The sequence below is a fragment of the Barbatula barbatula genome (assembly GCF_947034865.1).
Source record: "Barbatula barbatula genome assembly, chromosome: 4".
Lineage (NCBI taxonomy): Eukaryota > Metazoa > Chordata > Actinopteri > Cypriniformes > Nemacheilidae > Barbatula > Barbatula barbatula.
This window is the reverse complement of record NC_136768.1, coordinates 10,961,545-10,988,955: the sequence shown is the minus strand read 5'-3', so window position 1 is coordinate 10,988,955 and position 27,411 is coordinate 10,961,545. Positions and strand designations below refer to the sequence as shown.

Sequence of the window (27,411 nt, the reverse complement as noted above, 5' to 3'; positions counted from 1 at the left end):
GCAGAATGGATGAATCCATTCATGCATATGAAAACTACTTTGTACAATAAAACATAAATACAAATAAATATATTCATATTCATTCTGTCGATTCCCTACGCCGTTTGCAGTGCCCTTCGAACTGAACATGTTCGTTCCCTTCGGATTGGAATCTCACTTAAGATTTACAAGGACCACCCTGTGAAGCCCCCTTCACAGTCCACTTATGGTCAAATGGAACTTTTATTTATCTAGATATAAATAGCTTATTCTATTCTATAGCGTTTAAAGTCATCTTGAAGTTGAAACTAAATAATATTTGACCCTGGATAACAAAACCAGTCTTACTGTGTGTTCACATAGAGCGCGAATGAGGCGTCAAAAACGCGCTATTCGCGAGTAGTTGGATGCTTGAACATTTTGTGTTTACTCGCTTCATTCGCTTCATTCGCGTCATTCGCGCTATTCGCGTCATTCGCGAGTGAAATTCGCTTCACGAAAATGTTTTTACAATTTACCGGATTCTCCGACCTCCTCACTCACTTTCTTCCAAGCAAGATCCTTTTTATTCCTATTTTTATGAACACGTATCATATAGCTCCGGGTGTCCGCACACTGAGATGAGCTTGTCCTCCATTTTTTATTTCTGCCTCTGCTCGCTACGTCGTCTACGTCACTACTAGAGCAGGCGCCTGATTGGTTAACGCGGCGCGAATTTTCACCAAAGTTCAGATTTTTCAACTCGCGCAATTCGCGTCATTCGCGCCATTCGCGCTAGTCGCGTCATTCGCGCTATTCGCGTCGCCTCATTCGCGCTATTTGTGCCGCAAGCGCGTCTATCGCGTCTTTGCATTGACTTAACATGTAAATCACTCGCGCTTGACGCCTCATTCGCGCTCTATGTGAACACACTATTATGGGTCAATTTTTCGAAATTGAGATTTTTACATCAACTGAAAGCTGAATAGTTCAGCTTTTTATTTGATATATGGGTTGTTAAAATGGGACAATATCTGGTGGAGATACAAGAGTGTAAAACTCTGGAAGTAAAGGGTGCAAAAAATCTAAATATTGAGAAAATCGCCTTTGAAGTTGTTAATCCGAGGCACTGTAGCAGGCCATCCACTCACAAAAATAAAGTTTTTATATATTTTGGGTTGAAAATGTAAAAAATATCTTTATGGAACATGATCTTTACTTAATATCCTAATGATTTTGGGCATAAAAGAAAGATCTATAATTTTGAACCACACAATGTTTTATTGGCTTTTACCATAAATGTTCCTGAGCTACTTAAGACTGGTTTTGTGATCCAGGGTCACATATTCACAATTCAATTTAAAAGTATAATATTGAAGAAAAGTCACAAATATGTTATGGGATTTGAAATCCCTCTTCTGTCCATATTTTCACATATAAGAATAAAAATTTGTATTAGGATATCAAGATTGCTAGGACAAACCATTTGTAGCTTATTTTGTCTTTCACCGATTTAAACATGGCGGCTGCATGAAATTAGTTTCCAAATCTCTTTTTGGTTTTACTTTTCTGTTTGTGTTACTTTTTAATCCATAGGTTTTTCAATTGAGGCAGAATGGTAAAGGGTTGACATAAACTCAGCTGAACCTTCTCCCTAAATGACATTTGCAGCTTGGCATTTTAGCACAATACATGGCATTTAGGTTCAGGGCTTCATGGTTTTTCATTTTCCATATGACTCATCATCAGTTTTGAGATCCTTTGGGTTTTTTTAATCGAATGAATGTTTTTTTATTTCATTATCTATAATGCTTTTGGCAGTTTTCCAGCCGCATGCAACATGTAACCAAGATGATGGACTTTGTTATAAAACAGAACTGAAATATGTAAATGACAACGGCTTTATTGGACAATAAGCTGTTTGTAATTGAATAGTTGCACAAGATGGCGCCTTTGAACAGAGTAATTTTTGGTCGTATAACTATGGAGTTGTTTTGACTCAACGAATTGCTCGGCAATGTAAAGAGGATCTGTCGTAACGCTTATATATTACTCTATTATTTTTTATCTAAAAAACACCCATATTTCCTGGCCAGAAATCCTCCTTTTCCCATACAGTGTTATACGACCGGAATTTACTCTGGCATCCCAAAAGCTCACCGGTGCCATCTTGTGCAACTAGCGAATGATCAGGGAGCAGAATTGAAATGGGAAGTTGCAACTTCACGGGCTCTCGGAAATTTTTCTCTTTTATTGTAAAAGTTACTTGTAATGTTTTAATGCTACTAAATCATTAGAAGCATTCATGTTACTACATACTTTGAATGTTTGTTAATCCAATGTGGTGGGAAAATCCAACTTCCGAGGTGTCTTGAACGCAGTATTAAAACGATGTGACATATGTAAATTAGTGTGTGACGTCATCCGGCACCACAGTTTCACAAAGTCCTAGCGGAAACCCTGGGCTGCACAATCCCTCTGTTTCACTGTTACTCTGTTCAAGATCTCACTGTTCCTGCTCTTCGTTGATGTTCTTGTGTTGTTGAACTGCGTAATCTGACAAGAACAACAATAAATTTTATATGCTCAGTTGCTTAGCGCTGTCCTGGGTCATCGTCATATGCATCAAATAGTAATTTAACCACCGCAAAGCCTTTATTAGCCTTTTTCACTTGTCAAGGTTTTGTCTGTGAACTGCTGTGTGTCTGAATCACAGATTGGTATTCCATTATTCACACTGTTTGAGAGCATTTAAACGTCTCTAAAGACTGGAGTGTTGAGTCTCTCAGAGCTGTAAGATGCTATTCAATGGAGCATAATTTCCAACCTGTAGTCCTGATTTACACACTGTCATTTACATGATGTCATTAAATCTCTATAATGGTCACTCTTGTTCTCTTGGTGATTGTTTGTTCATGTGTACCCTTCTCTAGTGGTTTGGAGATCTGGTCACACCTGTTTGGTGGGAGGACGTTTGGCTAAAGGAGGGATTTGCTAATTTTTTTGAGTACATCGGGACCGATTTCCTTTTTCCAAAATGGAACATGGTAAGATTTCTTAAATTTTTTCTAGTTATCTGCACAATCTGCTTACTAAGCACATACACAACCTGTAAATGTCACACTTATATAAATGTGATTGTAATGTTTTCACATCATTTGCATATTTATTGCAAGGGAACAAGACAAGATATCAGTTTATTCTGACTGTCCCAATTGTTATTATTGCCACAATTGTAGGTTGAGATAATGTTTAAAATCTGACGTTTGATGGATACTTTCTGCTTCATAGTCATGCAGTCATATTTTATTGCATTTTTAAGAAATGTATGTTTATGTATATTGTCCTCAATTGTCAGATTAGGGGAGGGCTACATAATAGTGCAGTGTTACAGATAGAGCAAAGCTTTCTGTACTGGTGGAAATAACAAATTTGATTCACTAAATTGGATTCTTACCTGTGTGAGTCACATAATTCGATTGACTAAATTTGATTCCGCCTTGCATGAGTGACGAAATTTGATTCAGTGAATTTGATTCTCACCTGTGTGAGGCACAAAATTATAGTCTGAAAATTAAATGCAAAAATGATTTAATGAACCACATAATAAAAACTGACAGCATATTAGCACCTGTGTGACAGTCTAAATATGAATGACGGATTTCTAACTTTGCATAGTTGCCTTATAAAACCACTTAAGGCTGACACACAGAGACACAAAACCTAAAGCACACAATATAAAAACTACAAACATGAACATGTGCCATTTATACATTTGTAATATAAAGTCATACATTTTAATGAGTAATTATTCACCTCTTTTCATTTATTACCTCACTTCAGTTATTTTTGCATGCGTGCCCTCCATCACAGTGACCCGCCATATTGCAGGAGTCAATAAGTTCAATGATTGCTCTGCATAGCTGTATCCACCTTATGGAAGTAAACAATGTGACGTGCATCCTTTTTTTTCTTGATACTTCCGTTTTATTAGCTGGCAGAGAACAATGGGAGTGGTGTCACGGGAGCATGCTCAAAACACCATTTAAACAGCTCTGGTCAATATTTATCACACCCGCAATGTATTGCACAGTGGGTGGATGAAGTGGCCTGATATATCATATGTAGATACATTCAATTATTTTGTACTTTCTCTTGGAGTTGACACGTCTTCGATGCGCAACTTTCAAAAGCACAGAGATGTACCTTACTAGTAACTTACATGCACAGTGGGGAAGTCGGTCAAAGTTTGTACACATCATAGACAATGAATTTGTGTTTTAAAAACAGATGTGAATCCCAGTCAAAGTGGAGCAAACATTCCTGGATCCTTATAACTAATAACGGAAGAGTGGAGACGGCTGGAGGTCTCCAGCGAGCTGCAGCATCCATCACAACTTTCTAAAAACATACTAACCCATTACTGTCTGTTTTTATGTCTGTTTTTCATTATTTCATGTTATTCATTCTATCGCTTGTTTACTTCATCTATAGTCCTCATAGTTACATGGCCTGGTAAACTAGGTTATCAGTAGCGTTAAGCGTGTTGAAAATACGTTAAATGTGATTTAGATGAAGGTGTCTAACAAATTATTGAAAATGTAATGTCCTGTGACTGTTAACTTGGTCATGCAGCTGTGATCCGCTGGCAGGAAGGTTTGCTTTAGCCTGTTAAGTTTTAAACTGCTACATATAAAAATGCTAACAGCTACATTTTAACTGCTGCTAATATTATTATACCACTATTTGCATACTGTTTATTTATTTGTGCTAAATGTGTTTTGTTTATATATGATATATAACAATGATATGTTTCTACATTTAGTGTCGCTCTTGCCATAAATGGCTGCCTTTGAACGATGTTTATTAGTTATTGTAGTCAAGAAGGTGAACTGTCCAGGAGAAAGGACATCCAGTGGGCTAAAATAATGAATAATGGGTGCAGATAATAGGGTGCGGGACATCCAGATTCAGATCTGTTGCGTGGGATTAAGGTCCAAACAAATGTTTTGTTGAGATTTTCTACGTTTGTACCGGCTATTACGGAAACCTCTAGCTACGCAGACCCTTTGGGTTCCATAATAAATATTAACTAGCTAGTCAAAACAGCACACTTGTCTCACCTGCAATACGACTGCCATTAGCTACAGAGGCTCACCGGAAGTCTAAACCCAAACAGCTCAAAGATGGCGGCGCTCACATTTAAACCAAAAATAGGGTGGATAATAGAAAGAATTACGAGGTCATTTATTGGTCCCGGTGCTCCCTAAGATGCCAACACAATCATTTTGTGATGTTTCTGTATTATAAGATCATAATACACCTGAAAACAATCCAGGAGAGCTTTTTGAAGGCCAATATGCAGTTTTATTTTTGTAATATGTAGCATCCAAAACATACATTGTGATAATCCATCTTCTCTCAACCGTTTTCAGGTCTGTCGTGATAAATAGGTCTCTGTCTACATCCCTACATACTACATCTCTACTAATGGTTTTAGCAGGCACGGCAGGCTGGTTTTATAGAGGTTTAGAGCTGGTTTTAGAGAGTCACGTTTGACGATTAGCTTACCACCTGAACACCAGCATGGCCATGCTGGAAGCTTAGTCGGCTTGACATATCTTAGCTGTTCTAAATGAAAAGTTCACCCTCAAGTTCAAAACCTGTACAAAGGACTTCGGTTGAAAACAAAGAAAGATGTTATCAACCGTAGTTCTGAATATTGTTCTGTTGAACACAGAAGATATCTTGAGGTTTTTTATACATATTATGTTTTGTTTATAAGACGATAAGTGGAAGAAATACCTGCGTTACTACAAGCATATCAGATAAGTAATGTAGTCCACATGTGATATATTCCAACAAATGATTGACAACATGTCGGAACGTTCGTCTTTTAAAAACTAAAATTTTGTTCATCCATATTTAATATGAAATGAACATCTAAAACCTTTAAAACACCCACCCACATTAAAACGTTGAACGTTCCATTCCATCTGTCCCAGTACTTCATACGTCCTTCTCCGAGCCATCTTGGTCACGGGGCAAGAGTAAAGCAGAGAACCCCGTTTACTGCGGGGAGGTAAAATTAGAGAGGGATTGGATCTGTCATCTCATGGCCTTTAGAAGAAACACTTCAGATAGAGCATCTATAACCGTTTTTCCACCACGGTATGAATATTTCACACTTAAGAGAGTCTTAACTTTGACTGGGCTGTTTAAGAGGTCATTTAAATGGGTTACAGGTCCTTGAGCTGCTCATAAAATCTGAACTGTTTCTCATATTCATCATGTCAACCTCACATCTGGTTTCCATGGAGACTCACAGGAAAGCTGGTTACCCATCAGGCATTTCTCCAAGACGACTGAACAGAACTAGACAGTTATAAAATCAGGCCAGCTGAAGTGTAGCTCTCACTCTCCCACTGATTTAATGATTCCAGAAAAAAGTCGCTGTCTTCTATCTGAAGATAAATATGAAGGAAAAATGTATGCAACAGGCCATTAAGCAGCGCACGTTCATTTTTATGTAATGTATCTAGAAGTTATTGACCACAGACGTAATACCATTGTAAGGAATTTCACCCTTCATTAGCTGCTGGCTTTAGTAACAGAAAGTGGATGGAAGTCGAGCAAGAGCACATTTATTTCAAAGGCATACAAGATTTTTATTAAGATTAATTTTACGAATAAGGCGAAAAGTCACCCAACAACCAAAGATCAAATTGAATATAGGACTAGGGGTAACAATGTAAAAACCTGTATCGATTTGTATTTGTCTGCTCTACTTTTATGCAAGTCTATTTTATGCCTCATGTAGTTTCATTAACATGCTTCAGCAGAACTTCAGAATAAGATGGAGTGGCTTGGCAAAATTATGTTTGTTTAATCACAACAGGTTTTACTTTTAAAGTACAATTGGCCCTTCGCAAAACCCGCCCCCCTTCGTTCGTTTTGCTATGTCCAACAAGCTTTGCACTCCCAGTGTAGATGTGTGCACCCCCTTGGGAAATAGTGAAGAATTTCTGGAAAAATTGCATGCTGACTTCGGACAGAAAGGTCTGCAATATGCATCCGAGGGATACATTAAGGCTTTGAGATAACTGTAACATTATATATAGTTATATTTGCACACATAACAGCTGTTGCTTTACAACTTAAAGTCGTTTACTAACCTTCGAGTTGTTCTGAATCTGTAAACATTTCTTTGTTCTGATGAACACAGAGAAAGATATTTGGAAGAATGCTTATAACTAAACCGATCTCAACACCCATTGACTACAATAGTAGAAAAAAAACAAGGCAAGTCAAAAGTGCCACAGAACGGTTTGCTGTCTTACATTCCATGGACCGCGGTACGCATCTCAACAAGGGGGGCCATCATTTGCAATCACACGGAAGGGGTGGGGGCTCATATGCATTGAAACAGACAATATTACTGATATATTAAATAACGTTGCGGAGCACTTTATTTTATTCCGACACCACACAGTCAAATCTACAGTACACACATGATGAACACGCACACATGCTTCCTCAGATTAACCCCTCTTATCCCACTCTAACATTCACACACAACAGGCCAAGCGTATTTACACATAAACGCAGAGATGAAACTATAGCAAACACATAAAGTACATCCAGTCCAGTCCACAACCACAACTCATCTTGCTGCCTTGAATCTAAATCAACATTATAGTCATTATTGTCACAAGTCAAGACTCATAATCAGATTGATGTGCAGAGCCGCACAGACACACACACCCACAAAACAAGTAAAGGTTCCCGCTTGTTTCACACAATGTCAGCCAGTTAAAATCTTTGAACCACTGATATTGAACTGATCTTGCTTGTTGTGAAGACCCAGTCCCCGGTACCTTTTTGGTCTTCATAAGAACAGCAGGGTTTTTTTGAGATCCCCTCGCAGCACTCACTTGTACAGTGGCCGTCGGTAGCGTGGCTTGAAGCCGGAGGAGAGCAGTTAGCCAGGGCTCGTCGGAGTCCGTGGTGGAGATGGACGCTCCGGATCTGTTGTTGAGGCCACAGTGGAAGCTCGAGTAGTTTGCTCATTTTGTTTTGCCAGTTTATTTGTAAAAATCAGACATTGTCTTCTGTCCCTTCATTGTCGCAGCCTGGTAATGCCGCCAGCGGTTAAACAGGTGCCCGCCGTTAGCTCGCGATGACGCTCTCACATGACAGACCTAGTAACTACGTCGACGTAACGTCTTAGTTGATAAACAATGCACACTAATTTCAAATCAAAATGCAGCAGTCAGTGTGAGTTTTTTTACCGGCAGCAGTTGGTGAGAGTGAGTGAAGCTGTGTGGTGACTAGTATTGTTTGGCTCGTAAAAACACTGATACAACTTAGGCTTTTATTCATATAAGATAGTTTGTCAGAGTACAAAAGTTGCCCGGGCCGTGGCCCCCCTGGCCCCCCAGTTCCGCGGTCTATGCTACATTCTTCAAAATATCTTCTTTTGTGTTCAACAGAACTAAGAAATACAATGACAGAGTAATTTTTCCTACCATGGGCCTCAATGGGTGTTAGGATCTTTTTGGTAATAATAATTATCACAAATATCTTTCTCTGGGTTCATCAGATCAAAGAAATGTTTACACATTTGGAACAACTCAAAGGTGAGTAAATGATGACAGAATTGTTTGCTGAAAGTCTCCTTTAAAATGTCTGCTCTCTGAAGAAGGTACGCTTATCACATCACAGGGACGCAAAGCATATCTTGCCAGTTTGCTCATACATGTAATATGTAACTAATTTATCAATAGGTATTATATCAGCTTTGGTCTTTAGTGCGCAAGTTCGTTATTTTAAATGAAGACATGCTGCAGGCCTGTGCAAATAGGGAGCTACGTGGTCGCGACGTGCATACGGTGCCGCATCGAAATGGAAAATTTAGAGGGTCATTTGACTAGAGAAAGCAGCGTGGTTCACGTTTTCCGCGCGCTTTAGATATTTGAAATGTGATTCGCCACTTATGAGGTGATAAATCTGGTTCACTTAGTAAAATGTATTAATTTGATCTGTGCTTAAAGGTTTAGTCTGCGTGTTAAGATTTGCTCACTGTTGGTATAGAGGATTTGTTGTAGTGACTAATAATGGCCATGAATAATATTTGTTTCTGGATTATTTTCAGTGTGCCGTTTGTGTTTGTTAAATCCCTATATTAAAATATGCTGGTCTCTTGATTTATTGTTTTAAATAGGATTTTTAATCAAGCTACCAACGCTATAATGAGTGTGAATTATTCAAGTGTAAAGGTGTTATAAAGAATTTCAAGAATCAAAGCTAAACCTGAAAGTTTGCTAGCTTTCTCTTACTTAACCACAGTTATAAAATACATTTGAACAATAAGTAGAATAATAAAATCTTGATGTAGTTTTTATTTAAACTGTCATTGTGAATGTGATCAGTCAACACAGAGATTTTGCTGCATGGTGGGCCCATTATGAAGATGTTCTGAATATGCAGTGTAATGCTTTCATTTATAATTCATATGATTCATATTTAATTCATTCTCATTTACAGTAACTGGCGGACTGACACTTTTAAATTAGTCATATGAAAACTATATGACTGACGAAGCACATTTTATGGATTATATGAGAGTTCGTGGTATTGTATTAATTGATGAGATTTTAAACCGTGTAAAAAATTATAAATTGGACTAATGTCTTTCTCTCTCTTATTTACAGGAGAACCAGAGATTTCTGACTGATGTTCTACATGAGGTGATGTTATTGGACGGTTTGGCTAGCTCTCATCCAATCTCTCAAGAAGTGTATGAAGCCACAGACATCGACCGGGTGTTTGACTGGATTGCGTATAAGAAGGCGAGTCTTAGTTGTCTGTTTTACTGTGTTTAAAAGCAAACCTTCATTATATTTTGGTGATGCTTTTGGTTTGAAAAATATCTAAATTTCAGAACAAAATGTGAGTTTCAGACACCACTTATGATAGTTGCTCTGTGGGTCATATCGGGTCTCCCTCATTCAGTTGAAATCTTCATTTTCACCCGTTTCGTCATCCGTGGCTTAAAGGAAAAATCAGATCACGTCGAACAGTAAAGAAAAAATTCAGGCTTAGGGTGTGTTTTAAACATTGCCTTAAGGAAACTACGCCATCAAAGGTTGTTCTATATCTCACTTCTTGATATGGTTGTTATTGTGGCCAGCTAGTAAAACAGAAAACAATTGCTTTCCAGTGTCCAGAAATCACTGTTTGTGTGTGTTTTACGGGATAAGCTTTATCTTTTATTAAAGGCCTGGATTTGTTAAGCGTTCTTCTTTCAGGTCTTAAGTTGTTTTCAGTTTATCTCTGTGAATTCTGAATGAAATACTGTTACACTTGTATCCTCCTCTTCTGATACACAAGAAAAATAGTTTAATTAAAAGCTTGTTTTTTTTTGTACAGAACAGAAAGTGTTCCACTGAGAGATTGTGTGTTTTTTTGCTCAGGCGACTCTAAAGGCACAGTTAAAAAGTAAATTTAGATCTATTTTCAATTAAATCTATTTAATTACCTCTTTTCTTTTTAGAAAACACTTAAAATAACTACCCAACCCAGTTGTTCTTTGTTTTCAGTTTATTAACACTAATGTCTATCACACTTATTTAATCTGTTAATAAAAAGAAGCATAACACACGAACAGCACAAACAGTATCCTAGTTTTATTTTTTTTGCTTTGACCTGCAGACCTGCCAGATAATGTGCATTTTCTCTGACATTAGTCATGTCAACTTAAAGGAATATTCAAATTTTTCTAAACTTAAGTTTAAGTAAAATAAATACAGAAATTGAATGTAATCCTGATTTATATTGTCTTTGTGAATCTTCTTTTGAATGCATGTTTATTGTGTGTCTGCAGGGAGCAGCTCTGATCCGTATGCTGGCTAATTTCATGGGACAGCCGGTATTCCAAAGAGGACTCAATGTAAGTCAGTAGTTCCTCTCTTTTTCTCTGCGTTTTCTGTTTTCATTCTTCCATCATTTATTTTTATGGTCGCGCAGATGCTTTTACATTGCAGACATTTTAATTTGCTATCTTAAAAATATGCTTATAGAGCTCTGTGTATGAATTATGCATTTTGCTTCGTAATTACAACTTTAATAGGGTTGTGGCACAATACGTTCAATGCTTTTTAATTTGGGTTCTTGCCTGAAGGTTTTTTTTAGAGCCGTGTTCTCGTTTAATGCTGTAATTAAAGTTGACAGGACAGCTAAATGCGTTACAATTAAATCCACGTAAAACATGATTGTCTCACCGAATGTTCAATTCACAAGCACTTTCACATTGTTCTGGTTTTGAGTGTTTGAATGATCATGCATGAGGTGCATAGACGGAATAAAACATGGACGTTGTGTCCATGACTTCACCGATAGGTCTCTGATGGGCTTTTTTGAAGCCTAAAGTGGGAGGAACCGGTCGTCGCTATCTTAGTAGCGCATCACCATGCGTCCCTCCCAGATAATCGAAAATAGGCAAAGAGGCGCAATTTCATTCTACTTATTGTTACTCATTTGTTGTTGTTCTTTCTCTGTTCAGGATTTCTTTATTCTTTCTTTCTTTCTGTCTCTCTCTCTCTCTCTCTCTCTCTCTCTCTCTCTCTCTCTCTCTCTATCTCTCTGAGTGTATGCTGGGAAGTGAGTGGGCAGAGTTTGCCTGTGAGTGAGTCCTTTTTTATACCTTCACACTATTTCTATTAGTTTTGTTTTTACAAGTGTTTAGTGTTGAACGACTTGCTTTGGCTGTTTAGTCCATTTAGTTGGCTATGGCGGCGTCAGCTCAAAGGTTGGAGAAATTTTCGTGCAGGCAAGGCAAAAAATCGTGCCTGCCATGAATTGTTCCGTTGAAGAGTGTGCTTTGGCTGTTGGGGAAGCTGTTGGCTATGATAGTATAGTATCTGCTTCCTGAATGAATGGCCCTGTGATTATTTTCTTTGATTCCTTAGAAAAGGTAAACAATGCAGTTCAGAGTGGAGTTGTAATCCGAGATACTTTTACTCCTGTTATGCCGCTAACACAATCTGCAAGAAAGATAATTCTGTCCAATGTCCCATCTTTCATTAACACTGGTATGAACTGTTTAAAATTACTCCGGTTGGTTTTACTGATCATTCTTTAGTTCTATGTCAAGTGTTTATAGTAAATGTCAAAGTTAAAAGTGCAAATTGGCTCTTCAATGTTTCCCTTTTTAAACTTTAAGAAGAAGTAACATTGTTTTAACTTAAGAAGAATTGTTTTTAAAACCTACGTCGATGGTGGGATTGTGGGAAAGTTCAAATAAAAATGCTATGTCAACCGTGCGCTTTTAATGTCTTTTGTGACATTGCACGTTCAATTAGGAAACTTGAAATTACTAATTTACAGAATCTGGTTGAAGCTCGGGGGGAACAAAGGTCAATTGATGCGCTCAAATGTACGAAATCTGCTCTAGTAGACCTGTTGGGTACAGAAACACAAGGAGCTTTGGTTAGGTCACTTTTTCAGTAGCTAACACAAATGGATGCCCCATCTAGATTATTTTTTGGTCTGGCAATTCGTGTTATGCACTCCATACGCTCTGAAAGTGGGCAGGATTCGAGAGAACCTGTTGCCATAGGAAGAAGGGCTTTGCAATTTTATGCTGAGTTGTATAGAAGTGAATTTAAAGAGAATGAAGAGTTAACTGCCAGTTTTTATGAAGGTTAACCTAATGTTTTACAGGACTCCAAAAAAAAGATTGATACGCCTCTCTCTGGATAAGAGCTTTTAAAAGCTCTGGGAGATATGAAACCTGGTAAAGCACCAGGTATTGATGGCCTTCCTGTAGAGTTTTACAGAACCTTTTTGGGAGTGATGGGTTAAGACTTCCTGGCTGTCCTTAGCGAAAGTTTGGCAGGAGGGCGGTGGTTACTTCTTAAAAATTGGCGTCCAGTAAGTGGTTACTACTTAAAAACTGGCGTCCAGTAAGTTTAATGGGTTCTGATCTGAAAATTATCTCTAAAGCTCTGGCCAACAGACTAAAAGATGTGATGGGATAGACCATTCACCCTGATCAGACCTATTGTGTGCCAGGCAGGTCTATTTCAGACAATATCTGTCTTGTTCGAGATGTTTTAGATATTTCTAGTCATCATGGTCTTGATTTAGGTTTTGTTTCAAATGACCAGAACTTTTGATAGAGAGAAGCATCAATACCTCTGGAACACCCTAGAGGCTTTGGGTCAACTTTTAATGGAATGATCAAAGTGTTGTATCAGGATATTGAAAGCGTACTGAAAAGTTAATGATGGTTTAAGTGCCCATTTGAAGATAGGAAGGGGCATAAGAAGTCAGGGCTGTGCCCTATCTGGGATGTTAAATAATTTATCCATTGAGCCTATGTTAAGAATGCTGCATGCTAGAATTGATGGTTTCGTGTTTTGTAATGACATGGTACAACATCAACTATCAGCGTATGCGGATGATGTCATGGTTTTGGGCAAAAGGATGTGTACATTGTTAATGATTTTGGTATAATTTCCTCAGTTTAATTAAACTGAAAAGTGATGCTTTGATTACTAATGAATGGAGAATTGGCACTCCAACCTTAAATGGTGGGTTTACTTGGAAGAATATTTGGGAGTGTATCTTGGGATTTGTGCACCAAAACAATCGGAATGGAATAATGGAAAGAATGGAGGTTAGACTCAATAAAGGGAAATGGATACACTCTCAATTTTCTTTTAGAGGGCGAGTGTTAATAATTAATAACTTTCTAGCATCAACCTTATGGCACAGACTCTACTGCGTGGAACCTCCCACTGGATTGTTACCACAGCTGCAAGCAAGATTAGTGGAATTTGTTTTTAGTTATACTGGGCACCTCAGGGTGTACTATTTTTGCCGATGGAGGAAGGTGGACAAAACCTGGTGTCTTTGGTCAGCATACATGCAACATCCCAGTTGCAATTTATTCAGAGACTTTTAACAATTTCTGTGGACTGAGTATGGAGGAACTTAGTCAAAATCATACTCCAAAGAGTGGATGGACTTGGAATGGACACCACTTTGTTTTATGTGGATGCTTACAAATTACACCTGAATGGATTACCTGATTTTTACAAAAAAAGATTTAAGGTTTGGGGCTTGTTTACTTCTAGAAGACCAGGATTAGCTAATTCCCTGTTTTGGTTACTGGAGGACTACCTAGACATGGGAGGTCGATTGGACATTAGGGCACAAAGACTGTAAAGCTGGGACACATCGAAATAATTGCAGGGTAAGGGAGAATCTTTTATTGCTTTCTGGGGTGTAACAGGCTTGAACCTTTTTTTGTTTTGTCGGGACTGTCGTTTTTAGGTTTTGGAGAAAATTTCACTTTTAATGCTTTTATTTGCAATCAAAGATTCAAATGGCAGTTTATCAATTGTATGGTTGGACCCAAGTAAAAATAGCAATTTACATTTCAGAAATAGAATAAGTAATTGACATGGCCAAGATGTTCTGTTGTTGTCTTGGAAACTACAGTGGTGTTTCAATGAAGTACTTTGTGCAGTGGTGGAGGAAGATTTTATTTTTAACTTTGCGCTGGTCTGATGTGAGTTTTATCGTTTTTTTCTTTTGAGCTTCTTGTCACTGTAATTGATTGAATAAATGTTTATGTTAAAAATCTAAATCTCTCTCTCCCTGTCTCTTTCTTTCTCTCTCTCTCTCTGTAGCTTCTTTCCTCATCCGTGTCTCTGCATAATTAAAGCTATCAGACAGACAGCTCTGTGTTCAGAATGCATCACCAGCAGTCACGTTGTACTCGACACCCAGACTACCATTAACCATCTCTCTCTCTATCCTTTTCTCTTTCTCTGAGTGGAGTGCATGTTGGGTAGCAAACATGTTGCTCGTGTTGAGGTTTTTTTTGGAGGGGGTGTCTGCGTAAGCGTGGAGCATGGCTGTTGACGAGATCATAGGTGGAAGACTTTTGAAAGTAAAAGCAGTTTATTAAGATTCTGTTTTTGTCTTTATTTGTGTTTATGCTCCGACTTTAGCAATTGAAAGGATTTTCTTTTTTTTAGAGGTTCTTAATTCTACGCTAAAAAATTCAACAAAAATTGTTGAACAGAAGATTATTATTTATCGGAGGAGATTTTAACCGCACAGAAAGTAACATTGATAGAAATCACATGCCTTCTCGTAAATGTCTTGCTAAGTTGATACAGGTTAACGAATTACAAGATATTTGGAGACAGTTTCATAATGATCAAAGACAACATACATGGGCTCACACCCTTGATAAGTTTGTGTCTCTAGCTAGATTGGATCGTTTTTATGGTTTTAAACACCAGTTGACTATTTAAAAAAAATTGTTATTCTACCAGTTTTATTTGAAACATTTAAACATAGAACAGATGAATACACCATCTAAGTATTTTTTAGATTAGAGAAGAAGAATGGCCAAAAGCGTTTTTTACATGCTTTGCGCTCTGTGGACGGGACGATTTTGTCTAATCATGCAGATATACGAACCAGAGCTTGTACTTTCTATGAAGACCTGTGATGGTGAAAGTGAGTTTTTTCTACCCCAACTGTCGAAAAGTGCTAACAAAGTCGAGCAATTTATGTCTTGGAGAATTACATATGGCCCTTAAAGACATGGAATCCGGGAAAGCTCCGGGGATTGATGGACTACCAATTGAATTCTATGAAGTATTTTGGTCTGAAATAGGGGAAGATTTAAGTGTTAAATGAAAGCCTGAATGCAGGTCTACTTCCAAAGAGTAGTCGAAGGACAGTCATTACTCTTCTCCCTAAAAAAGGAGACATTTTAGGAATAAAAAATTGGCGCCCCGTCTCATTACTCTGTTCCGATTATAAATTGCTTTCGAAGAGTAGATTGTCTAAAGTAATAAACCAGGTAGTGCATCCCGATCAAACTTATTGTATTCCTGGAAGATACATTTTTGATAATGTGATCTTTATTTGGGACCTGTTTGATGTCTCCAAATTGGTCAATTTGAATATAGGGCTACTTCCCTAGATCAAGATAAAGCTTTCGATAAGGTAGAATATACATTTTTGTGGAAAACTCTGGAAGCTTTGGGGTTCACACATGATTTTATTAAGAAAGTGAAAGTTCTCTATGGTATTGTCGAAAGTGTACTGAAGATAAACGGTGGCTAATGCAATCCTTTTCAATTTTGTAGTGGTGTTAGGCAGGGTTTGTTTGGATCTTCAAAAGATGGATGGAGAGCCGTATCTTGCTCTATTCTGAACAAAACTAAAGGACTAGGGTTGGACAAAGTCCTTATTTTCATGAACCCTCTTAAAGTGAATCTGAATAGACTGCCAGTATTTTATCGGAACCTTTTTAAGATATGTAGTTTATTAGATCTCAAGAGAGATCGAACAATTATTTCCCTTCAATGGCTTTTGGAGGAACCTTTACTCAACGGAGCTCGTTTTGACATTTCAAGGGACAATAATCGTACCGTTCATGGTTTGGACTTTGTCTTACAAAACGCACACATTGTTACACTCGGACACTACATCATTTTATTTCAGTTATTTATCCGGATGTTAGTAAAGAGTGTCCATTTTGTTTTAAAAGAGAAAAGGTCTTTCGTGCTTTTAAAGAATGTGAAAGATTTAGGTCTTTGTTTGAAGTTTTGGAAGGTATCTTTTTTCCTTCAATGAGACTTTTACAATGTTGATTTTCATTTTTGCTTTTAAGTTTGTGCAAAGTAAAATTTTTACCAGTCAGTTGTTTAAACTGGCTATATACATGAATAGGGACAAATAAGGTTGAAGGAAAGCTGGTGATGATTTTGTATTTTTGGTTTTCAACCTGGTTAAATCTCGTATTTTAGTTGATTTTTACTTTTACAAATCAACAAATGATCTTCTGAGTTTCGAGTTAAGATAGTGTAGTCATGGTGCCCTATATGCTCAGTTGTTGAAGACAAGTTATTTTTTACAAATATTGTATAGATTTGTTTTTGGTTTAATAATGTATTGGATTTATTAAATGTGCACTGTAATATGAGCCACAGTAATAAAAAGGGCTTAAAATCTCAATCTCTCGCTCTCTGTGTGTGAGTTTAAGGGCATCCGCGAGGGCATTTATTGGCAAATGCCTGATGGGTTGGTGAAGACAGGCAGATGGACGTTTTTTGTTACAAAAGGAGTCATAAATGAGGTCTGAATGAGTTTATAAGATCAGACAGCTGTGTGGAGGCGAACCTGCAGTTGTTCTGTAAAACTGTTGGTGTCTCATTGCAGTCATTGTCCACTTATAAACCCCACTTTTATCATCTCAAAATGTGAAAAATGTTTATTATGACCTGTAAAAAGCCCTGTGGGGAAAGACAAAGTGTGTTATTTCCCTGGAGAAATAAACGTCAGCGCATCAGGCTTTATTTTCATCCTCTGTATGTGAGCTGCGGGATGCTTCTTCCATGGATTCAATGGTCCATAGTCTTGTGTGTCAGTGCTCAAGATGTTCCTGACACCATGTGAGATCCCAGCAGTGTAAATGGTCAGGAATTTTGGTCTGAACACACATTAAATGACTATACACCTTTATTCAATTTCGCAGGGTGTGTGTGATAAATTTGTTGGTCTTCCTGTGGCCTCCGCTGGCTTTTTTGGACTGTGTTTAACTGCTTCTCTCACTTCTTCCATCTTTCCTCTTTTTTACGGAAAGCCTGTCTGTCTCTTTCTGATTGATGGGAGGAATAGAATGATCCACTTCTATTGCTGAAAATGTGATTTCATATGCAGGGAAATTGTCCACATCTTTCTCCTTATGTCGCTTTTGAAGGAAACCCATTTGGGATAATGAATGATGAATTATTTATGATCTGCTTTGGCTTCTGTGATAAAGATGTTTGTGGAGAACTCATGTTTTAGCTCCAGGGGACTCGCATATCAAAAGCGATCAATCTTTTGGTTCTCTTTTGTAAGCAAATTGGATAACCAGCATCCATGGGCTGATTACAAATGTGGTTGTTATATCTGATTCGTTTAATTAAATGTTGTACCCAAGCATTGTAGATCCATTGGCATATTGTGCCTCTAGGGAATCGCTTCACGATGAGCATGTGAATTTAACATGTTTAGAAGAATGTATATACAAAGTTTGGTTTTGGCAAGCGAAACTCTTTGTCATCTGTATATTAAAAGTAAGAGCAATATAAAGCATCCCTGCTTCCAAACTTGCATACTCTATAACAGGCGAAAATAAGGCATGAATAGTATGTCCAAATCCTCAGTATGTAAAAAACGGCAGGCGCGAAATACCTGGATGGTCTGCTATTACTGTTGAGGGGTTTATCTATCACGGTCATTCGAGAGTTATCGAGGAATCTCAGGCTGTAGAAAAGATGTTGCCTTCAGATTTTCTTATCAGATGAATGATAAATGTCCACTCAAGGATCAAACTCTTTCTTCATGTGGGCCACCAGGGCAAATAGAGACACTAAAGACAACAGTATAGTGTTTTTAGAATGTATTCTGCAGTTTATTTGATCCAATGTGACAAGGAAACATTATAAGCAAATGGTTCTAAGAGCCAGCACTAAACAGTTTGTGTTAAAAGGCATTTTTGAGTAAGTCTTTAATTAAAGTCTTTAATTTAATGAATTAGTGAAACCCCTGTGGGTGATGTAGCTTCAGCAGCACACACTACTGATAACACACATTTCTCTGCATAATGGTCTGATGTTTTATCTGGAAGTATTATAATTTATTTTACTCCTTGCTGAAAAGGTTACATTGAGTTGCCGTTTTGGCAGACTCATCCTTAACCAAATCTTGCTATTTGGACTTGATGCCATGTTAATGGCCATGGTTGCTTTGGATATGTAAATAGCCGCGGGAAGTGGGGGTGCTGCGGGTGCTGCAGCACCCCTGACATTGAGCAAAAGAAAAAGGGAAACGGTATAAATTAAATACAGTGGTATGCAAAAGTTTGGGCACCCTTCTGAATTTTCATGATAATTTGATCTACCTTTATAAGATTAGATCACAGCAACAAGATTTGTTTTCCTACAGAGATGTAGACATTTGAGTGTTTTCCAGACCGAAATTCTTAGTGTAGCATTACATAGTTTTATTATAATAAAATAAAATTTCAAAAATGGAATGCGCAAAACTTTGGGCACCCTTTTAATCGCATTCATTTCAAGACCTGTAGGGATTTATACCTGGCAGGTTGCAACACAAAATTGCTTTGATTAGCTTGTGAGACCTTCAAAGACATGAAAAAGGCTGTTTAACATAGGTAATTGCTGGCTGTGCTTGTCCTCCGTTCTTTCTTAGAGTGTGGCAACATGTAGGCCTCTAAACAACTCTCCACAGACCTAAAAAATAAGATTGTTCATTATTATGAAGTAGGAGAAGAGTACAAGAAATTATCTGGAAGGTTTGGACTGTCTGTCTCCACAGTCAGAAATGTAGTGCAGAAGTGGAAGGCCACAAGAACAGTCCTTGTGAAGGAAAGATGTGGTAGGCCGAAAATATACAGGAAAGGCACAGGCTAAGGATGGTTAGATGGATCACAGACAAGCCACAGATCACCTCCAGAGAACTACAAGAACATCTGTCTGCTCATGGTGTAGTTGTTCATCGTTCCAGAATCCAGCGTACTTTGCACCAGGTAAAGCTCATTGGAAAGGTGATGTGCAAAGAGCCTTTCCTGAGTGTTCGTCACAAGAAGAGTTGTATGAGGTATGCAAAGCACATCAGGACAAGCCAAAAAAACTGTGGTCAGATGAGACTAAAATAGAGTTCCCCTTCAGTCGGTCTCTCGACGTTGTGAGAGACTGACTGGGGTTTGATCTTGAGAACCTACCTTCTCCGAGATAATTAATTATAAAACGCCAATGGGCTTGGCGAATGGCACGCGCACGCCAGTCTCCGCCCCGTACATACGGGTATAAAGGAAGATGGCGGCGGTCATTCACTTATCCTTTGTTCTTCGGAACCTGTGTGTTTGCTGATGCTACACGCGATACTCGACTTCGAGAAAACTTTTAACCTGCTGGATTTATGACGCGGAGCAGCGGACTTCCCCTTTCGGTGGACTTCCCCTGGGCGTTTCGGCAGAAGGCTACGGACCTTAAGAGGTAAGTCCCTCCGGCTACGAGCATGCCTCGTAGCTGTATCCTTGGGTGCGACAGACTCGTCCCGGAGTCTGACGGCCATGATACCCGAATCACTTGCTTGGGGCTCAAGCATGCTGAGGCAGGTTTCACTCGTGTCGAAGGCTTGCAATGCTTGGCTAAAAAAACACACTGAACTCCATGAGAAGAACCTTTTGGCTACTGTGAAATTTGGTGGAGGGTCCATTGTGTTATGGGGCTGCATGGCTAGCACAGGTATGGGAAAGGGCCACATGAATTCCTCTCTGTATCAGCAGATTCTTGACAAGAATGTTCAAGAGTCGGTCACAAAGTTGAAGCTACGCCAGGTTGGATTTTTCAACAGGACAATGACCCTAAGCACTGTTCAAAATCCACCAAGGAATTCACAAGTACAATACAGAAGCACAAGTACTATGTTCTGGAATGGCCATCCCAGTCCCCAGACCTTAACATCATTGAAAATCTATGGATTTATTTGAAACAAACTTTTGCATACCACTTTAATTAAAGGTGGATACTATTTACACTAGGTCCACATTTAAATGACACCATTTCAAACATCTACTCCAGTGGCTTAAGGTCTGTATAGCGTATAGCCAACTCTTGCTGAATACGCCTTTTTACATTTTCTATCACATTACAGATCATAAAGGCATTTGTTTTCAATAAAATGTATTTAAAACTTTTTTATTCATAAAGTTTAGGTTTAGGGCAAGGTTAGGGGTGTGGCTTTAATATATTAACAAGTTGCCATAATTTTAAGTTCACGTTATAATTGTAACTATAACTATATTTGCGTCCACACCAACGGACGATAACAATTATTTTATGTTTATTTTAATTCTGCACGCTGCAGTGTTCTCAGTCACTAAAATGAATGTAGATGACCTGCTGATGCTTTCGTTTTCATTCCGGCACGTCTTTTATCCTAAATAGGCTGTGACAGCAAAGGCTGGATGCTCTCTCTGACGGCTGAAGGTGCGCTCATGTCCGGCACGTAAAGCTTGCTGACTCATAAACGTTACATAGATATAATATCCTGCCCTAAATACAATGCTTTCCAATCACTACAGTCTTTAATTCTTACATAAAAGCTGCGTTGCGATCACCAATAGTAAAACATTATCTGCCAGAAACTGTCTGACAGTATGATTTATCATTTATCAGCTATTTTTATAATCATAACTAACGTTGTAGTTTTCGTTATAACGTGAACGGCCCTTTTTAAAATATGCGGTCGAAATGATTTGCTGCATTCGGGTTACCCTGTGGTATTAGTTTTGAGTGGTTGTTATCTGGTAATAATCAGAGCCATTGAGAGAGAGAGTTCCGCAAACGAAAGTGTAAAACGCCGGAGCGTGATTCATGGAGCTTTCGGATAGTTCCATGAAGTTATGTTTTCTCTTTAAATGCTTCATTTCTTTAATTTTTTTATTCATTAAATGGCTTTCGTCTTTTAATGGGTTAGAAGTTTTCCTCAGTTGGTCTATTTAGACGCAGCTTCAATACTAGTATCTTCCGGGAATTTTTGACAGCCTTCATGGACCGCCATTGCTGTGAAAAAACTGTTCCATTGGAGTCATCGTAGTTGACTTGACTCTCTTTCATTGGCTCTGGTAATAACGAACCTGCAAATGACGCGACTGGCCAATCAGAATCAAGCATTCCAACGAGCCGTATAATAATGTATATTATCTTTCCAATCCTGTAGCATGCTGATGCAAACACATACTTAGCCTCTAATAGGTCTGCTTATAAGCATGTCTTGAACTGACAGCCAATCACACCCAAACAGATGGTACTCATTTGCATATATAAGACTTTGAGTCGTGAGGATTATGTTATTGAATGCATTTGACACCATCCACAATTCCTGAGCCGTTTGTAAATCCACTTTGTTTTTTTCTAATGGTTGAAAGTAAAAAGCCGAAAACTGAATTTAATTTATTCTTTTGTTGACTCATTTCTGTTGGCAGGATTACTTGATGACGCACATGTACGGGAACGCAGCGAGAGATGACTTGTGGAACAAATTCTCTGAGGTAAAATACATATTCAGATCTTGTTATGACACGTATTCACATCTACAGTAAAACTAAATTGACCCTGGACCACAAAACCAGTAATAAGGGTACATTTTGTAATAATGGTAAAAAGCTGTAATGACGTTGTGGAGAGTAGATAAACTGGAAGTTGATATTCTAATCTTTAAATAGATACCAAATATGAGTCTGTAATTCCCAGCTGCGGACAGCAGCGAGTGAAGTTTATAAGCATGTTCTCTGCCATTTTTGTTTGTGACTTTGCTGCATCCACTCTAAAAAATAAAGTTTTGATATATTTACAGTAGGAAATTGACTAAATATCTTCATGGAACCTAATGTTTTTTGACAGAAGAAAATAATCATTTGACCCACAAAATGTGTTTTTGCGTGTTGCTAGAAAGAAACAGTACGTACGCTTGCGACTTATGACTGGTTTTGTGGTCCAGGGTCGCTACTGGTTAATAGTTTATCGGGAAGTTTATAATTGCCTTGGCTTTGCTGTTAAGGTTTAGACTTTTATGTTTCCTACTAATGAAGTTCAGATACAGCTCCAAATATCTGATCAAATTTCAGATATCTACACGTTTGTGGATACTGCAAATGAACTTTGACTGGATAATTCGAAGTTGCATGACCCTCAGCGAGTTCGCTCAGTGCTCATAAAGTGTTACTACTGTCATCAATGAGATTGCTTTTAAACCAAATGTACTATATTTTGTAATGGAACTGTATGGTATTTAGCTGCTTCAGTATCATAAAAAAAGTGTTGGCATTCACATTAGTGTGTAAGCACTGAGCAGGACCTCTGTACCCTCTGAATGACTGTGTTTGCAAGACATTTAGGCACATTAATAGTCTGTGACAGGCCATCATCTAATGAATACTGATGTGTGCTGTGTTCATTAGCTATTTATGAAATCCAATTTGCTACAGTAATCTGGCACAAAGTCCTTTGTCAAGCACACGACCCATCGCTGAAGTGGCCTTTACTTCCTTTAATTATTTTCACTAGGACAAAGATACTGTAGTTTCCTGAAACCATGCAGAAAATAATTTGTAAAACAAAATTCAGAACGTCACAACATCATCAGTTGTTTATAGTCTCCTTAAAACCGAGATTTCTTAAATTTCCAATTGTTGGATTTTTTTTAATGTCATTTCATAGATTTCACAACAAAAAATCCACAATAATTACCATTTTTATAGATTTTTATATTAAAAATTATTTCGGTAACACTTCAGTGTAGGGACCAATTCTCACTATTAACTATTTGCCTATTAGCATGCATATTATTAGCCTATTGGTTGTGTTAGTACTTATAAAGCACATATTCTAAATGATCATATTCTACACTAATCCTACCCAATACCTAACAAATACTTTACTAACTATAAATGAGCGCCAGATTAGGAGTTTATTGAAGCAAAAGTTATAGTTAATGGTTTGTTAATAGCGAGAAATAGACCTTAAAATAATGAGCAACCTTTCTTCCTTTGGGTTTGTAAATATTGGGTGGAAAAACACAATAGTTGAAATATGGGTCAATGATCAATTGAAGGTATTGTCACAGAGCTACCCTCTGTGACCCCTTGTTACCCCTTCCACAAAACACAGGAACACATACTTGTTTTTTTTAAATCTCTTTATTTACCTTGAGGGATCAGCGACAGGAGAGATGGATTAACCACACATGTTTTCTACAGTTAAACTGTTGTGTCTCAGACTGGCCAACTGAGCACAAACTCAGAGGACATTAAGTAATCCCAAACTGTTAACCATCCCCTGACGTCAGCAGGCATGGCAGTGGCCATCTTGAGTGAAGTAAAAGATTGGAATGGACTTTTCTCACTATTTTTATACCTGCCCTGGGTTGCATCATGGGTAGTGGGAGAAACCAAGTATTGTGGGAAAGGAGGGGGAATTGTTTGAAGTCCTTCATGTTAACTTAATTATTGGTGAAGTTTACTGACTGAAGTGTGGACTGTTATTTAAACCAGTATGCAGAGGGAAAAGGGGTTCCTTGATCGGGTAATATCTTTCCGGGATATTTATCACCTGTTCATAGTTGTTTTCTTCCCCAGGTGATTATTACTGACAAATGGTTGTACCCAGGTGTATAAATTCTCCCCTGGAGGAGTGTTCCGGAGGGCTAAGACTGGTGGTAGTGAATGCAGTAACTGCAGTAAAGTACTCTGATTGAGGGAGCAGACCTGATGCAAGGCTATTAATTAATTACTTAATGTTTGTTTGTTTATTGAACTTGTTAACTTTCATTTCTTTATTTTTGTGATGCTTTGGCACCTGTGAGCACCTTACCCTTTACTGGCTTGGGAGAACTGGAATAAATATTTATATGGCATTTTACGTCCTCCATGTGTTATTTGAAGAACTCGGGATGTCTCTGTGACAGTATGAAGCCAGAATCGAAGCCGAAAATTTATATCGAGAGGGTTTGACTCAAGCAGTCAAAAGTGTCTGTTTTTTGCCCCCTGTTCAGAATGGTTTAATCTGACTGTTTTTCTTCTCTCAGAGCATTTGGTGGTCCCTATACCTCAGACCAAGAGTCTAACTTGCTTCAAGTTGACTGACACTATTCCATTACAATCCAGTTCCTTTGAAACCTTTCTCTGAGCTGATACATGATGAAATAAAGAAAGTGATAGGTGTGTATGATGTTTTGTGTCGCAGGCCATGCAGAGGGTGGGAAAGGTCATAAACATCACAGAGGTCATGGACCGTTGGACCCTGCAGACGGGTTACCCTGTCGTCACCATCAGCAAGAATGACAGTCTTGTCAACACTGTCACCATCTCCCAGGAGCACTTTGTGTATGACACAGATGCCAAGATCCGGAATCCCCAGCTGTTCAATAAAAGGTAGTCCACCGGCATGATGATGAGAAATGGTCGCAATATCAGTCATTGGACTCATTGACACGTATTCTTCATTCTGTCAGCTTAGGCAATTGAAACATCTAGCAGAAAAGCTTGTTATTAATTTGTTATACTCCTACTGATTTTCTCTGAGGGTTGTCGAAAGTTTATCCTATTTGGGAGAAATAAAATTGAACCATAAAACTAGTCAGATTAAAGACCAGTCTGACGTAGTCCTTGACTTTTGGGCAGAAATTTGCTATTTCGCCTCTTCTGAACTTTATTTATTCAAGCCGCCTTCACTTTGAACTTCTACTTTTACATGTTTTCTGACAGCTGTGGTCCTCTGCAGAGGCGTTTGAAGCAAACACACTCTAATAAGAAATAGCAAAGCTGTGATACAAGTAGGAGGCGTCTCTTTCTTGTTTTGCCCTTCAGGAAGGTTTTCAGCTGAGAACCAGACAACCTGTCAGAATGCAAGGCATTTGGCACTACTGAAAATGTGAATGTAAAAGTATAAAACCCCACAGCCTAACTGACAACAAAACATTGGCAGCAACGAAAAAGGTAAATGATAAGGTCAGTTTGAATGTATAGTATTTCACATCATGTCTTGTTATATGCGCTCTTGCGTTTGAAGTTTATAGAGGCCAGGCTGTCTATCTGGGGGTCCAAACTCAATATAAACACAAAAAAGTGTTCATTTTACACAAACTTCATTTTACTCAGATGTGATGCTTGGTTGAAGGCGTTCAACCAGCCACCACACACTTTTGATCTATTTCCTTTTGTAAACTCATCAGTTTTTGTTTTCACGGCTACAGTTTTACACTTCCTTTTACAACTTGTGTGGTTATTATCACCAGCGTAATTATTTTCAGCTCATTTCAACGTTAAGCATTTTCTTCTTTAACACTTTTACAGGCGTATCTAATTTGACTTGACAGTTTTGACAGCACAGATTTTTTATAGATTATATTTTTTATATTTTGAATAGATGACATAGAGATTACATATAAAGTATTTGTTGTTTAAAGTATACATGTCACTTTTGTTTTCAATTTGAGCTTATTTTAGGCCATGTCAAAGCAAAAAATATTTTTTAAAAATACTCCGTCTAATTAGATGTGTTGCAGTTCATACCTTACAATAACCAAACATTACTAGAATGCGGTTGGGCAGTTACTAAAAAGAAACAGAATAGTTTTTTATTATATATTCTATATACTATATACAATTTTACTATAATCTTCAGTTTTTCTGAAATTAAATCAAAGACATTGTTGAATAGTATTTCGTTTGATCACATTTTTAAAAGACAGATACAGCAGAATGAGTATTTCCGAAAACAGTCAACCTCCTGAAGGCATGCAGTGCCAACAAAACACAAACACATGACTCAGTGACTATAGACCCTTGTTACGAAATCGGAATTCATGTTAAAAAAAACTCAGAAACCTATACGAACCCTGGCGAAGTGAATCGAGCACAGAATTACTACGTCATACATCCAACTCGTTTTTTAAAAATTGACCATGGTAGGCATGATAAGCCAGCATGTCAGAATGGATGAAATAGCTTGTTACCCCACCACTAAACAAAAAATATATAGGTACACAAGTGAATACAGTATATAGGACTCTACAATTGCTAAATGAAGACTAGAATCAGTGGGAGTTGAAAATCTACCCCCACATTTTTTGTTCACTCTGGGTGATGGACCCAATTCATATCCTCACTGTCTGACTCAAGGAACATTTTACACTTAAACTTCAGAACATCACACTGTTCTATCCAGTTTTTAATGGTGTCTGCGATTTTAAAGAGTCTCTGGATGATTAAGTTAAAGTCTAATGCAAGCCTATAGAGAAGAAATGTGAAAGCGGTGTTGGGTAAAAGGAAAAAAAAGTGTTTGGAAAATTGTCAAACAGCATAACACATGTTGAGCTCCGCGGCCCCTAGTGACTCATTACTGGCTGCTGGAACTACCCGTGCCCAAAGATATCCTGGGATATTATTACATCACTTATTACAGAGAGACCTCACAACCAGTGCCTAGAGAGAAACAGAGAGAAAGGGGTTATTTAGAGTGAATTTCAAATTAACACATTTCAGAAACACTACTGTTAGTCTTTCATATGCTCACGCTCAAGAATTCATTGCAATTTATGAATCGTTTAAATTTGTAGTTGAGGAAATTGCTATGTGTTTTATTATAAAATGACCAGACTTGGGCCAGTGGGCCACCACTCAAATGCCTTAGCAACATCCTAGCAACCAAAATGAATGAACATGAGCCTCTTGAAGACTTTCACTTTCTTTTACATTCTTCTCTTGTTCATTCCCACTGATAAACACAGATTTACTATGAAAATGTATCAGTATGTGACATAATTTCAACGCACGCAGATGGTTCT

The 27,411-nt window shown here is 38.0% G+C and overlaps 1 protein-coding gene across 2 annotated transcripts in view; it reads left to right on the top strand.

Moving 5' to 3' along the window:
• The window catches only part of LOC306892925 (thyrotropin-releasing hormone-degrading ectoenzyme-like), an 80,170-nt gene that overhangs the window by 32,614 nt on the left and 20,145 nt on the right, over positions 1 to 27,411 (top strand). For both annotated transcript variants that reach the window (XM_079454327.1, XM_079454326.1), the window contains 5 exons: positions 2,892 to 3,005; positions 9,672 to 9,809; positions 10,844 to 10,909; positions 22,052 to 22,117; positions 24,810 to 24,997. In XM_079454327.1, the coding sequence (XP_079310453.1) occupies positions 2,892 to 3,005; positions 9,672 to 9,809; positions 10,844 to 10,909; positions 22,052 to 22,117; positions 24,810 to 24,997 (572 nt within the window). The remainder of the gene's footprint in view (positions 1 to 2,891; positions 3,006 to 9,671; positions 9,810 to 10,843; positions 10,910 to 22,051; positions 22,118 to 24,809; positions 24,998 to 27,411) is intronic.